General features: G+C 42.2%; 1 protein-coding gene across 2 annotated transcripts in view; it reads right to left on the bottom strand.

Annotated features, from left to right (window-relative positions):
* Positions 1–268: 268 nt before the first annotated feature.
* Positions 269–18,786, bottom strand: part of AUNIP (aurora kinase A and ninein interacting protein) — a 41,760-nt gene continuing 23,242 nt past the window's right edge. For both annotated transcript variants that reach the window (XM_082366814.1, XM_082366815.1), the window contains 2 exons: positions 3,925–4,066; positions 269–1,877 (listed from right to left, as the gene is read on the bottom strand). In XM_082366814.1, coding sequence (XP_082222940.1) covers positions 1,024–1,877; positions 3,925–4,066 — 996 coding nt within the window. In that variant the 3' untranslated portion in view covers positions 269–1,023. The remainder of the gene's footprint in view (positions 1,878–3,924; positions 4,067–18,786) is intronic.

Below are 18,786 nucleotides of genomic sequence, written 5' to 3'. Positions count from 1 at the left end.
AGCTTCTTGTCTCTTTGTTTACAGAGAGATTTTGCCCTAACCTTTCAAAGCCGGTCCGTCTTATAACTTGCAAGCTTGCCCCCCAGAGGCTTATTTTTAAGCCTCTTAGGTACCACACCTGCAACATGGGAAACTGCCACCTAGTGGATGTCTTGAGTAGAACACAAGTCAAATTAGACTCGTGTTCAGATCAGACCCATGGCAATGACAGCAGAGTTGCGTTTTCAAAAATAAAATTGGTAATGTTTTAATTACCAGCAGAGCCAGCTTTGTACACAGTCATTTATTTGGATTCATAGTTTTACAAAGGGAGTTCTCTCCTACCTTGTAGTAGAAGAATGATATAGTCCCATTTAGATTGTTATATAGGTCAGCCTTTTTTAGGGAGATGTTTAAACATATAGTATATAACTTTAAAATGCTGTAAAGTTACCACAAAAATAAAATAACAAAACTACCTAATCATTCTACCTCTCTCTCTATCCTCCCTGCCCCTGTACACCTGGGTCTGGGAGATTTGCCTTATCATCACTCAAAAAAGTGTCAAGAATAATGGTCACAGCTTAGGTTGCATGGGTAAGATTACAGCCAGAGATTAAAAGACCACACATCCGTAAGAAGCAGTATCCCAGTCAGGCATCTGAAAGGGCAAAGAGGTGGCTCTGTGCAGGCTGAGTAGCAGGCTCTTCAGTGGAGAGATGAGCACCTGCCCTGCCTCTTCAGTGCTCACCATAGACTCATGCAGGGAATATGCCAGCCACCTCCTCCTCAGGGAGGGGCATGATGCCAATCAATCAGTCATACTGTCTCAACAAGCGGCACCACCTGCTTTATTTACACAAAGAAAATGCTCAATAATAACAGCATCATCCCATGCCTCCCTCCCACCGAAGATCATTCTCCTGAATGACCTTTCTAAAACAAAGATCTTATATTCCCCTACTCCAATATACTCACCCCCTGGAGATACTTTCTTATATGTCATTTCAAGATACATTTAGAACCAAACCCTCGCAAAGACATTTAGACTTGGTGCCTGATAACTTGATTACCTTCAGAGTCCTGGGTAAAGAGCAAATCAGGCTGCAGATTTAACTGAGTGGTCCTATCCTGGCACTGAGCCCAAGGGCTGTTAGGAAGCTGTCCTAAGCCCTGATACCGGTCATTGGTTACATCTCGGAAAGGAGCTCTAGAGTTGTGGGCAATGACCCTCTGGCCCTGAGAATCCTCGGTGAAAAGCTGACTCCAGGAGTCCTTGTCATTCTTTTCGCTGTCCCAGGAAAACACAGGAATAGGACAAGGGCTTTGTTTCACTGCTTCTTTGTTTGCTCCACTCCAGGAATCCTCGTATGTTTGAAGCAGGATGGGGGCCTGCCTGTTTCTTTTGGCAGACACCTTTTCCAAGTTAGTCTTATCCAAGAGCTGATGGCCCTTGTGCCCAGGTGTTTTACTGTGTCTCTCCACATTCTGATGATAGTTCTTTTTCTTAGATCCATGAGGCCATCCCCTTTTCCAGGAAGAATCCTCTTCCTCCTTTTGGTCCAGTAAGCAAGAACTCTCCAGATCTTGGGTGAAGGAACAGGCCAGTGAGGCTTTACTCTCTCCAGCACAGACAAAGGTATCAGGCTGGAACAAAGACAGCACAGTCACGCATGGGCTTCCTGTTCCATGGTGATAAGAAGCCTGGAAGGACTGAGGAGGAAGTCTAGCTTCCTGGATGTCTGCAGGGGTTGAAGTGGCTAAAGGGGGTGCCATGCAGTCATCCCCCAAGCCCTGGATCAGATGGTCTAGCTGGGTTGCATCTTCCTTAGACTCTTTGTTGGTCTGACGTTCTATATGAGATGAAACACTCCTCTGGTCACCACCATTTGTCTTTCCTAGTAAAACAAGACAAACAAATATTATTCTGCAGGAAAACTCCACCTGAGTAGGATTTAGGTGGCTTTTTCTGAAATCAGTATCAGCTACCATAACTACTAGTGCAGGGGTCTTAGGACTCTTCACAGATCTTTGTAGCTGATCTTCCTACTTTCAGTCTCTCTTCTTTCCTGAATGATCTAAAACACAGCTCTTATATTCCCCTACTCAAATATACGGATGCTTCCCATGACCTACCTAATAAAGTCAAACATGTTACACAGTCAGACCACAGCCTACTTTTCCAGTTGATTGGGGTTTGTTTAACATAGGCCACATCAGTTTTGCTTTTGTTTTTTATTTAACGTAGTTTCTGCTAAATAGTGATCCTGGCCAAATATCACCCCTGGATATTATCCTTTGAGAAACATGTTCAATATACACCATTTTTGTAAAGTCTCAAAGATCACATTGACCAGCCAACTCTGAGAAACCTTCTGGTGACAGTGAGAAAGAATGTGGGTCTCCTGCTCCCCAGACATTTCATGGGAAAGGGAGTAAAGACACAATTAGATGCTAAGTCCATCAGTAGAAAGGACAATTAAAAAAACTATTAGGGGCTTCCCTGGTGGCGCGGTGGTTGGGAGTCTGCCTGCCAATGCAGGAGACACGGGTTCAAGCCCTGGTCTGGGAAGATCCCACATGCCGCGGAGCAACTAGGCCCGTGAGCCACAATTACTGAGCCTGCGTGTCTGGAGCCTGTGCTCCGCAACGGGAGAGGCCGCGATAGTGAGAGGCCTGCGCATCACGATGAAGAGTGGCCCCCACTTGCCGCAACTGGAGAGGGCCCTCGCGCAGAAATGAGGACCCAACACAGCCATAGATAGATAGATAGATAAATAAACCCAAAAGTTAAATAAATAAATAAATAAATTAAAAAAAAAAAAAAAACACCAAAAGATAGGATGGTTCTTATTGGTGAGATTATTCAATAATACAATTGAGATTCCAAATACACACTAGAAATGAGGATGAAAATTAGATTCTCAGGTAGTGTAATGAACAACAACAACAAAAAAGCATATCAATACCCTCCAAAAAAAAAAAAAAAACTATTAGTGTCCAGCCTGTCCACTTTATCAGGTGTGGAATTGATCCTGTCTGCCTTAAAGATAGATGACATGGAATTCCTACTCCCCCCCCCACCAAATTATGCCAAGATCTAATTACAAACAAGGCTGAATGACTGATTTCTTCTTTCCTTCTCCAAGAAATATACCACAGAAATTGTTTTGTAAAAGCGTTCTCAACTGGCCTAAGACTTCAATACAGACTATGTAGAATATACCAGAATTTTGAAATGGAAAGTGGTTTTGAGAAAAATCTGCCCTTGTTACTTAAAGCAAAAGTAAGTTTTTGTTTGTGGTAGGGAGAAGGCATTTTGAAGGTTTATGCAAAGCAGTCTGGGAACAGCACCAAGAGTTAGAGCTCTCTTCCCTGCACCCTTCAACTGGCAAGAACCCTGCTCTGTAAGCCCCAGCCTGGTCTGAGGCAGCTGGTCCCCTGAAGAGGAACATGCAAACAAAGAATTGCCAAAGGATGATGAAACACAAGCCAACTTTATGCCAAGCTTTCTAAGAAAAAAAGCGCTTTTGAACTTTGATTAATTTGAGAAGCTTCATATAGACATATCAATTATCAATTAATCTTATACAGACTGCTAATTGTGGCCAGTCCAAGACATATATCTTACTAATGGCACATCAGCTCCCCTCTGCACCCCCAACTCCCAAGTATACCTTTCCTCACTGCTCTGTCAGGGAATACCAATACTTTTCTGGTTCTGTTTAGACTGAGATAAACAGAACCAGAAAACTACGTTTGTAAAAGTATGTATATATTCCTTTCCAAAAGACGATGCTTTACTTGTGTTTTAAAACATCTTCTAATAGGTCAGCTAAGTTTAACAGAATGCACTAATGGCACCACTTCTCATAAATATCCCAGCATGGAAAAATGAATGCACTCCCTTTTGGTCCCTGGTTGCTTCCAGTCTGGTCACCATACCTGGCTGCAGGGTGAAGAAGGAAGCAATGCTGGTCTGCCGAGTGCCTGCAGGTGGACGACTTCTTTGAGTAAAAGAAATGTTAGCCTTTCTCTCTCCAGGAAAGAGTGTTAGCATTTTGGTACTTGACTTGATTAAATGTGTCTGAGAAGGGGGAGAAAAAGAATAAGAGAAACCTATTAATATCAAAACAGCTGCCAGACAGGATTCAGTAAACACCAGTAACCCTCTTGGAAACACACTAGACCTCTTGGACTCGACTAATATCCTCTACTCTAGTCTTTGCTGTACATCGCCTTCCACCATTTTCTGCCAACTGATGGTGTTTGTTTTTCCTCAAGAATCACATATTCCAACCATAGCCCATTCTCTCTGCTTCCCCATGGAAATCAGGCAGGCTGACTAAATAGGAAGGGATTCCACAGGTGATATTCTCTCCTTTATATTTAAAGATAATTAATGAAACTAGGGACCTCTCTGGCAGTCCAGTAGTTAAGACTCTGTGCTCCCAATGCAGGGAGCCGGGGTTCGATCCCTGGTCAGGGAACTAGATCCTGCATGCCGCAACTAAAAAAAAGATCCTGCGTGCCACAACTGAAGATTATTATGCACATGGCAACGAAGATCCCGCGTGCAGCTAAGACCCGGTGCAGCCAAATACATAAGTAAATAAATTTTTTTTAAATAATAAAGATAATTAATGATTCTACATCAGTAGCAGTTGATACATTTTTAATAGTTTTCAAATAGTCACACAGTGGTTAACAGCATGGCTCCCGAGTCACACAGCTTCTGTTCAAACCAATACCAATTCTGCCACTGCCAATTACTAGCTGCATGACCCTCTAGAAGTTGTCTGATCTCTGTCTCATTCTCATGTGTGAAATGGGGACAATAATAGTACCAAGCCCATAGGGCAGTTACGAGGATTTGGTGAGTTAATTCACATAAAAGGCTTACAAAGTTTTGGCACATTATACAGCATTTAATAATAGTTGGCTATTATAAAGAGGAGGAGCAATGAAACAGCAACAGTCTTATTACATTTTCATCTCCCCGCCCTTTATACTTTGAGTATGAACTGGAAGATGGGCCAGAGAGGTTTGGGATGTGTCAACTTTTATACCTCATCCTTATTTAATGTAATTTGATTTTGTTTCCATTTGCTTGTTATGGAATGCTTGAGAAGTAGGGAGAATAGGATTATATTCAATTCAATTTGGCTGTGAAAGCCACAGAAGAAATGAGATTTGCCAATATCCATTACCAAGTTGGAAGTAGGCCTGAAACTTGAACCCAAATTATTAATTCTAGCCCAAAGTTGACTTCATTTCATTTTTACATTTGGAAACTAAAATGTACTTTAAGTGGTTAAAAGACGGAAGAAATCCTGGATGTAAAACTGATACTTTGACTTGTACTGGTATGGAACATTCTCTTCCACCATACCAAACTAGAAAACTGGATAAGATACATGAAACAACTGATTTTAGACAACGGATAACAGGCAGTGCAGAACTGTGATCCCCAACAGCAGGAAAACAAATGAAGTGAACCCTGGGACACCCTAGCTTTCTGCTTGAAAGCACTTCTCAGAATGCAATGTATAGAGAGAGTACTCAGGCAAAGCATTGCAGTCTTGATAAATTGAGTAGACTGAGATTGGAATTTGGGGAAGATGAGGTGGCTGGGATTTGCAGTGCAGAGAAGTATATCCAGAAATCTACATAGGGATCCCTTCAGTCCATTACTGAGTACTGACCTACACGTGTGTTAGGCGAAACCCCGTGAGGCCAGACAAAGAAATGCCAGGAACTGCAAGATGAACAATTCCCAGAGCTCACACAGGGCTGGGAGAGTTCCCACTAGCCAAAGTGGAAAGACCTTTTTAATACCAGTGGCATTCAGCAGAATTAGCAGAAGGATCACCCCTTAGCAGTAGAGCTAAACTAGCTGCAGAGCAAAAACTTCCAAACCTGTCCTAACAAAGCTTAAAAGCAAGCTTGATTAGCAAGTAACTACCTGCCAAAACAAATTTCAGTATTCTTTAAAGACAGTAAAATCCAGATACCCAGCAATGTAGCACACAACCAAAAATTGCTAGATATGTGAAACAGCAGGAAAACAATCCATAATGGGGGGTGGGGGGTGGCGTGGGGGATCGGTTAAATGGAAATGAGTCAAATACCAGGGATGACAGAATTAGCAGACAAACTTTACAATAAATATGCTCAAGGATTTAAAGGAAAACATGAAAATACTGAGAAAAAGAACATACAAAAAATTCATTAGATGGGCTTAACAACAGATTAGAGACTACAGGAAAAAAATAACAGTGGACCTGAAGTCAGAGCAATACAAACTATCCAAAATGAAGCAGAGAGAGAAACAAACTGAAAATAAACAAATTCTTAATGGTCTGTGGGGTATCAAGCACACATATAATGAGAATTCCAAAAAACAAGGTGAAAGTGGGCAGAAAATATACTTAAAGAAATAATGGCCCAAATTTTTCCAAATTTGATGAAAACTACAAACAACTGTGATTGTCTTTTTCAAAGACAAAGACCAATTCAAAGACCAATACAAGATCTCCCATTTCACATGCTTTTCTTATAATTTGACCTTGCTACTCTTCCCATCAAGTGGTGAGAGTCATATTCCCTTACCTTGAACTGGTGAAGAACTTTGTGACTGCCTGACCAATAAAGTATGATAGAAGCAACACTACACGATTTTCAAGACTGGGTCATAAAAATGCCATGCACTTCTCTGCCTTGCTTTCTTGAGATGCTCACTCTTGGAACCAGGCCCCCATGCTATGAGGAAACCCAAGCAGGCACACAGCTCTCTAAATTGTATGGGAGACACATCCTAGATATTTGAAATAATGTGAGTTAGTATGCCAACAAGTATCTGAGCACCTACAGGCTAGGTACTAGGAAACAGTGATGAACAAAACACTAATAACCAGTCTCTTGACTGGTCAGGCCCCCATTTACTACCTGTTTCAATCAGTCCCATACCCAACATCTAGATAAATCTTAAAGCACAACTGTGATCATACCATCTTGTTCTGGCAAGAACCTATAGCATAAAATGTAGACTCTTAGACTGCACACACTGATAACGATTTCAGCTTTCTTCTTCTCCATTACCAAAAACCCTTTATGCACACTCTAACATAATACTCAACTAGATACCAGTCCCTATTATGGACTTCACCGTCCTCACTTCTGTGGCTCACAAAGAAGGGCCTTTTTCACACCCAACTCTGAAATGTTACCTATTCTTCAACTTAAGAGCCAAGCATTCCTGATTCTCACAGCTAGATGTGACCTCTTCCTCTTTTGAACTTGACATTTATCACTTGGTATTTCAAGACTTACACTACAAAATCCTGGGATCAACATTTGATTCACATACTTTTTTCCTATCCTCCACACAACCAGCTTAATACACATACTAGGTACTCAATTCAACAAATATTTTAGGAAGAAAGTGGATATATAGGAAGGATACATTCCAGTTTCTGTTTATTATATACCTACTCATTACATTTTCAACATCAACAAAGCTGTCAGAAAAAAACTAAAGCATTTCTAATACTGTGATCAAGGTTAAGATGAGCTCCTGTCACTGTAGTTGATGTCACACATATAGACCAAAAAACAGTGCAGAAGGCTGCAAGTAAGAAAAGAGTTTTTTGGGGGGGGATCTTAAGAATTGCAATTTGGGAGACATAGATTCTGGTAAAACCTAAAGAGTGTTCCAGAGAAGAGAAAGAGGGGCTTATAAAGACAAAAAGCCATGAGGTTGTTCAAAGTTGCCTGGCAAGAATTGTGGCTGACTCTGACATGAGTCAGGAAATATTTGTCCTTAAGGAATCACAAATTATTTTAGGGTAAGGGTCTGCTAAGTATCTTGAGTTTCTGGCAGATGCTCTGGATGTCTTCATTAGGACAATAAGTGGTCAAAAGGTCAAATTCCATCCAGGCTGAGATGTGCATAAGTCACACTTCCTTAATGGCCTCCCAGCTCCATTTTAGAGAGCTCTCTTAGCAATACCAACTCCATTTTTATTTTCCTTTCACACACATAAGGTCTAGGACACAGCAGGGTACACCCATTGAAAACTGTGAAGATTTTCCCCCCAAAGTAATCTAACAATAGAAAATTATTGCAAGAATCTTCTCTAGAATGACCTGGCACTGGTTTTTCTTCTAAACCTAATGAAAATTCAGCAATGATAAGAGAAAAGCAATTTCTTCTAAGTATCACAACTCCTAAACTAGAGACCTGATATGTCTACACCCATGAGCAACACTAAGTCTCATACAAAGGTGCTTCTTGCTAATGAGATTTTTCTCACTTAAAGGATGTCATGCGGGCTTCCCTGGTGGCGCAGTGGTTGAGAATCTGCCTGCCAATGCAGGGGACATGGGTTCAAGCCCTGGTCTGGGAAGATCCCACATGCCGCGGAGCAACTAGACCCGTGAGCCACAATTACTGAGCCTGCGCATCTGGAGCCTGTGCTCCGCAACAAGAGAGGCCCAATAATGAGAGGCCCGCGCACCGCGATGAAGAGTGGCCCCCACTTGCCGCAACTAGAGAAAGCCCTCGCACAGAAACGAAGGCCCAACACAGCCATAAATAAATAAATAAATAAATAAACTCAAAGTTAAAAAAAAAAAAAAAGGTACTACTCCTACTTAAAAAAAAAAAAAAAAAGGATGTCATGCATGTCAGAGTTCATCGTAGTACAATGTTTAGTACACTTATCATCAGTTTTGCCCTAATAAAGACTATTTATTGAAGATCTGTTTAAACATCCTGCTTTAACTACTTCCAAAATAGGAATGGCCACATGTGACCCTCTCAATAGTAGAGATGACAGTCCCATGAAAGAAAGAAGAGCACTGTGGCTCACTTAAATGGGAAAGTAGGTGCCTCAACTGAAACACAAAGGAGGGGGAATCCCCACTCTGGGACAACTCCGCGAATCCGCCTAGATGTCAACTTTGTGAATAGAAGCATTGTGTTTGTCTGTGTGTGTCACACAGATGATATAGATATAGATACAGATATAGATAGATATAGATATACTGAAGGAGGGCAGAATTTGTCACCCTAAAATATGCCTCCTTGGCATAAGGATTATTTTAGGCTGATTATTTTTAAGAAAAAGCAGACATAGGAAAAGCTCTGAGTATAAGTTACCCTTTTGTAAGAGACATTTATATTAATAAGGGAAATCTCCATTTGTAAGGCTGTCTTCCTCTCTGTACCAGGAAGAGGATGACTCTAAATCTCTTGAAATTCTCATCAATGGAGAAGGCAACAACTTACATCTGCCTAACAACCTTACCCTTGTTTACTGTGCTTTTCCTGGTAACCTCTCATAACTGACTCTCCACCCCCAACATCTTCTTTGTCTTTAGCTGAAAATGGTATTTAAGGTGATAGCTTTAGCCATTTCTGAGAGTTACGGTTTTCCTGCGTCTCTCTCATCTATGCAGGAGATATACGTTACTAAACTTTTGTTTGATTTTTCTTTTGTTAACCTGTCTTATATCAATTTGATTATTAGACAAGCCAAAGAACCCAGAAGGGAACAAGGGAAATTTTTTCCGCCTCTACAATACACATACACACACACACACACACACACAAATCAACCTATACTGTTTCTCCCAATTTCCAATCACTATTTCAAGTTATATTTTTAACTTTTTTCTCTATAATCATCCTCTACTTACTCAGGTACCAATTTCTGGCTCCTAAATGTATACAGAACTGAAGGGAAGATGCAAAGGTCCTTTAAAGGTGAGAGACACTGAGGGCTGCAGATAACTGGACCAAAGTCACAGCTTAAAAAACATATTTAAGGGCTTCCCTGGTGGCGCAGTGTTTAAGAATCCGCCTGCCAACGCAGGGGACGCGGGTTCGAGCCCTGGTCCGGGAAGATCCCACATGCCACGGAGCAACTAAGCCCGTGCGTCACAACTACTGAAGCCCACGCGCCTAGAGCCCGTGCTCTGCAACAAGGGAAGCCAATGCAATTAGAAGCCCGCGCACTGCAATGAAGAGTAGCCCCCACTCGCCACAACTAGAGAAAGCCCGCATGCAGCAACAAAGACCCAACGCAGCCAAAGATAAATAAAAATAAAATAAATAAATTTAATTTTTTAAAAAAACATATTTAAGCAACACCCCTCTCCCCTCACCAAAGCCCACATTTAGGTCCTTCTTGAGCATAGCTATATTTTAGATATATACTTAAGAAACCAAGGGTAGTCATCAGTTAGCTCTCTTAAACTATAACTTGCTTATTAATAAATAATATCATGTAACCTGCCTTTACTGACCAAGCTTGCTTTAACTTTTCTTGCAAGCTGCATACCCTCCAAGCTTCAAGTAGCTTAGACAACATATCACAAGACTCCTTTAACCACTCCCTATAGATAACACCTCTGAATTATGGGTCACTATACTAATGGTTGCTTAAGTTGTACTTCAGGAGCATGGAGCTAGTCTTGCTCAATTCAAACCAGTCGAGACCACCAAACATTCAACTAGGCCTGCTCGAGTGTCAGATAGATGACTTTTTGATGTCAGAGGGCCAAAAATTCCACCCTCAGATCATGCTAACACTGCCATTTTCTGAACATGCATCCCATGATAGAAGCATGTAACTCAGGTATGCCTGCACAGAACACACCCATTACTCCACCTTTTTCTTGCCTCCAATCATCTTTCCCTGAGACAGGAGGGAATGGGGCAGGGCACAACCTTTAAAAGAATGGCATAGATGTTGAGGATATGTCAAAAACTGGTTAGAACCTACTAGGCCCAGGATGGCAGAAGATTTGACTTCCAGTAGACCTTGAGCCTCATTATATGCTCACTGTAATACATGAGCATGCTAAGTGACACACCCACAGGCGCCATGACAGTTCTGAGGCTGACCATAATAGGCCGGAAGTGGGGGGTGGCCCAATTCCTGGAAATCCCTGCCCCTTCCCCAAAATAGTTGGAATAATCCTTCCACTTATTAGCCTATGAAATTACCCAGCCCCTAAAAACTAACCAGCCCCACACCTTGGGGCCGCTTCTTGCCTTCTGAGAATGACCGCATTCTGCCTATGCAATGTGTATCTCTCTAAATAAAATGCTTTCACATTACTATGGGTCGCTCTTGAATTCTTTCCTTCGCGAAGCCAAGGACCCTCACTTGGTGGCCTATCCCAGGAACTCATCCAAGACGTGGGACATGACCACCCTCTCACACCCCATTCTCCTGCAACATCCCCAACACCTCAGACTACCCTGCCTCTTTATCTCACAAATATCCCAAGCCCCTCACCTTCAGGGAGGCAGATATGAGATTTGTTCTCTCATCTCCTTGCTTGGCTACCTTGTAAATAAACCCTTTCTCTATTGCAAACCTCAGCATTTCAGCATTCGGCTTGCTGCACATCAGGCAAACAAACCTGGTTCAATAACACTCACTTTTAGAGATCAATAATCCAAAAAAACAAAACAAAACAAAAAACTTCAACTTCTACTATCCTGGATTGGGCCCATGTTATTTCTTGCCTTAACTTCTGCAATATATTCCTCCAGCCTACCTTTCACTGTACCACTTACTTTCCTATAACCACTGTTGGGTTTATCTTCTTAGAGACACCTCCCATTATGTCAAACACCTTCCATGAATTTCCAACAACATGGCAAGAGTTTACCCTCCTAATCTCACCTTCAACTCCTCTATGTATACCCTACACTTTAGCCAAACTGAATTACTCCCATGTAGGAAAGTATCTTACCCAAAGAGAGGTCTGGCCTTTGCCCTCAGCTAATAGGAAGCAATCTCTAATGTCCTGACAGGAGTGTCTTTGTTTACCCTGAGGCCTTGGGCCACATCAGATAGTCTGTACTAACAATGTGATCTATGGCAAGAGCTCTGGGCCAAACAGTATCAGCTTGACCTGAACAGAAAATAGAAACTAAGGTCAGCTGCCCAAGTATCAACCATATCTACAAGACTAAGCCCCAGTAAAAGCTCCAAGGCTCAGTGAGCTTCCATGACTGGCTATACTCTGTGTGTACTGTCACTGGTAGAGGACACTGGGAGTAATGAGTGCTGTCCAATATGCCACTGGAAGGACACTGGAAATGTCATGCTTGCAATTCTCCTAGACTCTGGCCTATGTGCTTGAAATTCACCTAGAATCTGCCCCTTTAATCTTTAATCTGTATCTCTTTGCTGTAATAAACTGTAACCAGACTCCACTCTCAAAGGGTGCACACACTGGGACTCAGGGCAGAAGCAGTAATTTGAAAGAAGCCTGGGTCAGACGTACCTGCTGATCTTGGAAAGTCTCCCGGAGAGGCAGGAGGCAACTAGAGATCACCCTGGGGACACAGACACTGGGGCTGGCAAGCCTATTTTGGAAGCCCCCCTCTAGCTTATTATTAGCTTCAGCACCCAGCCCCACCCCTGCCCACCAGCCTATAGGCACCAGTACTGGGATGCCTCAGGCCAAGTAACTAACTGGGTGGGGACACAGCCCCACCCACCAACAGACAGGCTGCCTTAAGACCCCCTGCTAAGCCTACAATCACCCCTGAACACGGCCCTCCCCACCAAAGGGGACAGAACCCAGCCCCAAACACCAGTACACAGGCACTTGACCCAGGACCCCTAGGGTTCTGCAGCCAGAGAAGCTGGGACCCAACTCCACCCATCAGTGGGCAGACACCAGCCCCAAAACCCACTGGGCTCCAGCCCCCTCACCAGCAAACCTGTTCTAGCCTCCAGACCAGCCTTACCCACCAGCAGGAGGACATGAGCCCCAAGACAACCACAGCACTGCTGCTTGCTATGACAGGACCCAACCCACCCACCAGCAGGCCAGTATCAGGCCTGGGACCCTGGGCCCTGCAGCCAGATATCAGGACCTTGTTCTGTCTGCCAGTGGGCGGACACAAGCCCCAGGATCTGGCTTCACCAACAGGGCACTGTAATAGGGAAGAACAAATCTGACTCCATATTAGATCTGTTTCTTTTACTTTAACCTTTGTATTCTACGCTTTTGCTACAAGAATGTTGCCTATAGCCCAAAATATACAGGATAGCCCATTCTCAAGGCTCTGACCTTTAAAGATATAACACTTTTCCATTTACATAGAGAAAAAAAGTTGCAGAACAGAAAATAACCTTTGTCTCAGTTGGAAGTTTATGGGAACATTGTGACCTGACCTACGTGGACAGTTGCAAGAACAAAGGATTCCAGCATCAAGAAGTTTGCAACAACCAACCACACACCCTCCCCCTTTAGTATAAAAAAAGCCTGAATTCTAACTTGGGTAAAATGGTTCTTTGGGACACTAGTCCACCATCTTTTCAGTTTGCTGGCTTTCCAAATAAAGTCACTATTCCTTGCCCTAACAACTCATCTCTTGATTTATCGAGAGGGGGCCAGCCACACCTACCAGACAGCCCATAGTAGTCAGCCTGCCACAACAGAAGGACCCTCACAGCTCACACAAGGGCCACTCGGACCAGAGGGGAGTGCACTGATGGGACACACAGAATGTCTCCTACAAAAGGCCACTTCTCCAAGGCAGGGAAACATAACCAACCTACCAGATACAAAGAAATAAAAACAGCAAGTCAGGTAAAATGAGGCAACAGAGGAACATGTTCCAAATGAAGAAACAAGATAAAATCTCAGAAGAACTAAGTGAAGTGGCGATAGCCCATCTACCTGAAAAAGAGTTTAAGATAATGATCATAAAGATGACCAAAGAACTCAGGAGTAGAATGGATGAACAGCGTGGGAAGTTAGAAGTTTTTAACAAACAGAAAATATAAAGAACAGCCAAATAGAGGTGAAGAATACAATAACTGAAATTAAAAATACACTAGAAGGAATCAACAGTAGACTAAGTAATATAGAGGAATGGATGAGCAAGCTGGAAGACAGAGCAGTGGAAATCACTGAAGCTGAACAGAAAAAGAGAATAAAAAGAAATGAGGACAGTTTAACACATTATTGGCCAGAGACATATTAATAGGTCTTTGCTACCTGAATGTTATTGACCGGAGATGTTTCAAAATATTCACTTACATAACAAATTGCCAGCCACAGGCGTTAGTTCCTGCAAAAATCCCCTGGTCAATAATGAGTTAAGAGACCTCTGGAACAACATCAAGCACACTAATAGTCACATTATAGGGGTACCAGAAGGAGAAGAGAGAGAAAAGGGCAGAGAACATATTTGAAGACATAATAGCTGAAAACTCCCCTAACTTGGGAAAGGAAAAGTACACCTAAATCCAGGAAGCACAGAGAGTCCCAAACAGGATCAACCCAAAGAGGACCATACCAAGACACACTGCAACTAAAAAGGCAAAAATTAAAGATAAAGAGAGAATATTTAAAGCAGCAAGAGGAAAGCAACAAGTTACATACAAGGGAACTCCCATAAGGATATCAGCTGACTTTTCAGCAGAAACTCTACAGGCCAGAAGGGAGTGGCACGATATATTTAAAGTGATGAAAGGGAAAAACCTACAAACAAGAATACTCTACCTGGCAAGGCTCTCATTCAGATTTGATGGCGAGATCAAAAGTTTTAAGGTAATCAAAAGCTGAGAGTTAAGCACCACCAAACCAGCTTTACAAGAAATGTTTACGGGACTTCTCTAAGCAAAAAAAAAACAGGCCATAACTAGAAACATGAAAATTATGAAAGGAAAAAGCTTATTGATAAAGGCAAATATACAGTAAAGGTAGTAAGTCATCCACACACAAAGTTAGTAGTAGGGAAATTAAAAGACAAAAGTAGTAAAATCATCTATATGCACAATAAGCAGTTAAGGGATACACAAAGCAAACAGAAAAAGACTGACAAAATTCAACATCCATTTATGATAAAACTCTCCAGAAAATGTGAATAGAGGAAACATACCTCGACATAATAAACGCCATATATGATAAGTCCATAACCAACATCATACTCAATGGTGAAAAGCTGAAAGCATTTTCTCTAAGATCACGAACAAGACAAGGATGCCCACTCTAGCCACTTTTATTCAACACAGTACTGGAAGTCCCAGCCACAGCAATCAGATAAGAAAAAGAAATAAAAGGGATCCAAATTAGAAAGGAAGAAGTAAAACTGTCACTGTTTGTAGATATCATGATATTTTACATAGAAAATCCTAAAATCACCACCAAAAAGAAAAATACAAGAGCTCATCAATGAATTGGGTAAAGTTGTAGGATACAAAATTAATAAACAGAAATCTGTTGCATTTCTATACACTAACAATGAACTATCAGAAAGAGAAATTAAGGAAACATTTACAATCACATCAAAAATAATAAAATATCTAGCACTTCCCTGGTGGCGCAGTGGTTAAGAATCCGCCTGCCAATGCAGGGGACACGGGTTCGAGTCCTGGTCTGGGAAGATCCCACATGCCATGGAGCAAATAAGCCCATGCACCACAACTACTGAGCCCGCGCTCTAGAGGCCGCGAGCCACAACTACTGAAGCCCACGTGCCTAGAGCCCGTGCTCTGCAACAAGAGAAGCCACAGCAATGAGAAGCCCATGCACTGCAACAAAGAGTAGCCCCCGCTTACCACAACTAGAGAAAGCCTGTGTGCAGCAACGAAGACCCAACGCAGCCAAGAATAAATAAATTGATTAATTAAAAAAACAAAAAAGACCACAAATAACAAATGTTGGCAAGGATGTGGAGAAAAGGAAACCCCTGTACACTGCTGGAGGAAATATAAATTGATGCAGCCACAATGGAAAACAGTATGGAGGCTCCTTAAGAAAACTAAAACTAGAGCTACCATATGATCCAGCAATCCCAATCCTGGGCATATATCTGGAAAAGATGAAAACTCTAATTCAAAAACATACATGCACCCAAATGTTCAGAGTAGCATTATTTACAACTGCCAAGATATGGAAGCAACCTAACTGTCCATCAACAGAGGAATGGATAAAGAAGATGTGGGGTGTATATATATGTACACATACACACATACATATACATACAATGGGGTAGTTCCCTGGCGGTCCAGTTGTTATGACTCAGCACTTTCACTGCCATGGCCCCAGGTTCAATCCCTGGTTGGGGAACTAAGATCCCGCAAGCCACGTGACGGCCAAAATACACACACACACACACACACACACACACACACACACACACAAAATGGAATACTACTCAGCCATAAAAAAGAATGAAATTTTGCCATCTGCAACAGGAATGGACCTGGAGGGTATTATGCTTAGTGAAATAAGTAAGACAGAGAAAGACAAATACTGTTTTCTATCACTTATGTGTGGAATCTAAAAAGTAAAACAAACTAGTGAATATAACAACAACAACAACAAAACAGACTCACAGATAAAGAGAACAAACTAGTGGTTACCAGTAGAGAGAGGGAAGGAGGGAGTGGCAAGATACAGGTAAAGGATTAAGAAACACAAACTACTATGTATAAAATAAGCTACAAGGGTATATTGTACAGTACAGGGAATATAGCAAATATTTTATAATAACTATAGAGTATAATCTATAAAAATTTTGAATCACTGTTGTACACCTGAAACTAATATAATATTGTAAATCAACTATACCTCAACTAAAAACAACAATTTACAAAACCATAACCATAAGTATAACAGCCTTCAGTGAGTTCTGTGAGTACTTCTAAGTAAATTATCAACCCTGTCAATGGTTTGGGGGACCCCTGAAGGGGAGCAAAATTTGCCGCCCTAAAGTATGTCTGTTTGGCATAAGGATTATTTTACGCTGATTATATATTTTTTAATTAATTAATTAATTTATTTATTTTTGGCTACGTTGGGTCTTCGTTGCTGCGCGTGGGCTTTCTCTAATTGCGGCGAGCAGGGGCCACTCTTCATTGCGGTGTGCAGGCTCCTCATTGTGGTGGCTTCTCTTGTTGCAGAGCACGGGCTCTAGATGCACGGACTTCATTAGTTGTGGCTCACGGGCTCAGCAGTTGTGGCTCGTGGGGTCTAGAGCACAGGCTCAGCAGTTGTGGCCCACAGGCTTAGTTGCTCCGCAGCATGTGGGATCTTCCTGGACCAGGGCTCGAACCCGTGTCCCCTGCATTGGCAGGCAGATTCTTAACCACTGCGCCACCAGGGAAGTCCTAGGCTGATTATTTTTAAGAAACAGCATACACAGGAGAAGCTCTGAAAACCAAGAAGTTACCCTTTTGTAAAAGAAATTTACATTTATAAGGGAAATCTCCATTTGTAAGGGTGTCCTCCTCTCTGTACCTGGAAGAGAAGGATGACTCTACATCTCTAGAAACTCTTATCAACAGAGAAGGCAAAGGCTTAAATCTGTATAACAACCTTACCCTTGTTTACTGTGCTTTTCCTAATAACCTCCCATAACTGGCCTTCCCCAACCCCCCAACATCTTTTGTCTTTAGTTGGAGATGTTATTTAAAGTGATGGCTTGGGCCATTTATGGTAGTTAGTCAGTTTTCCTGGGTATCTCCCAGTATAAAGGAGACATATGTTATTAAACTTGTTTGTTTTTCTCCCATTAATTTGTCTTTTATTACAGGAGTGTCTCAGCCAAGAACCTAGGAGGGCAGAGGGAATATTATTTTTCCTCCCCCATGAAACAGAGGGCTAACCTGATTAGGCCTGCCAAACCTAACCTGCCTCTCCTGCTTTTAATCCCTTGCTTTTAGTTGATTTAAAAACCTATATAGGGCTTCCCTCGTGGCTCAGTGGTTAGGAATCTGCCTGCTAATGCAGGGGACACGGGTTCGAGCCCTGGTCTGGGAATATCCCACATGCCACGGAGCAACTAAGCCCATGAGCCACAACTACTGAGCCTGCACGTCTGGAGCCTGTGCTCCGCAACAAGAGAGGCCACGACAGTAAGAGGCCCATCCACCGCGATAAAGAGTGGCCCCCACTCGCCACAACTGGAGAAAGCCCTCGCACATAAACGAAGACCCAACACAGCCAAAAATAAATTAATTAATTAAATAAATTTTAAAAAAAAAGAGGAATCCCTTTTAAAAATTTTTTTTAAAAAACCCATATAGCTAACAGTCAGTAGCCAAGATAGATAAATAGATAAAAAGATAGACATAAATTCCCACTAGCTTCCTTACAGATAACACCTCTGACGTATGAATCACTACACTAACAGTTGCTTAAGTTGTTTTTCAGGTACTTGGAGCTAGTTCTTGCCCAGTTCAGACCAGTTGAAACCACTGACCATCCAAATGGGCCTGTGTGAGTGTCCAATGGATGACCTTTTGATGCCAGAGGGCCAAAAACTCCACCCTCAGAACATGCCACAATTTTCTGAACACGCATCCTATGAAGAGCCATGAAGCTTGACTACACCTGCACAGACCACTGATTACCTCACTTCTCTTACCTCCAATCACCTTTCCGCACACCTCGAACTACCCTGCCTATTTATCCCATAAATATCCCTAAACCCTATCTTCGGGGAGGTGGACATGAGATTTGTTCTCCCAGTCTCCTAGCTTGGCTGCCTCCTGAATAAACATTTTCTCTGCTGCAAACCTTGGTGTCTCAGTGTTTGGCTTGCTGTGCACTGGGCAAACAAACATGATTTGGTAACACCTATACCTGCAAACGTGGAGTTGGGTGTCAGAAGTGAGGGTGGTCCTGGGGACTCTCTAACTTTCACCCGCTGTTTCACAAACATCTCTTATATTTCCTGCCACTATGCCACTATTCATAATGTCCCTAGAATACCTACTTCACCTCCACTGCTTTCCAACAGTATCTAACCCCTGCTTT

This window comes from Balaenoptera borealis (genome assembly GCF_965194805.1).
Source record: "Balaenoptera borealis genome assembly, chromosome: 1".
Classification (NCBI taxonomy): Eukaryota; Metazoa; Chordata; class Mammalia; order Artiodactyla; family Balaenopteridae; genus Balaenoptera; species Balaenoptera borealis.
Note: the sequence above shows the minus strand (reverse complement) of the source record. Positions and strands in the feature narration are given on the sequence as shown.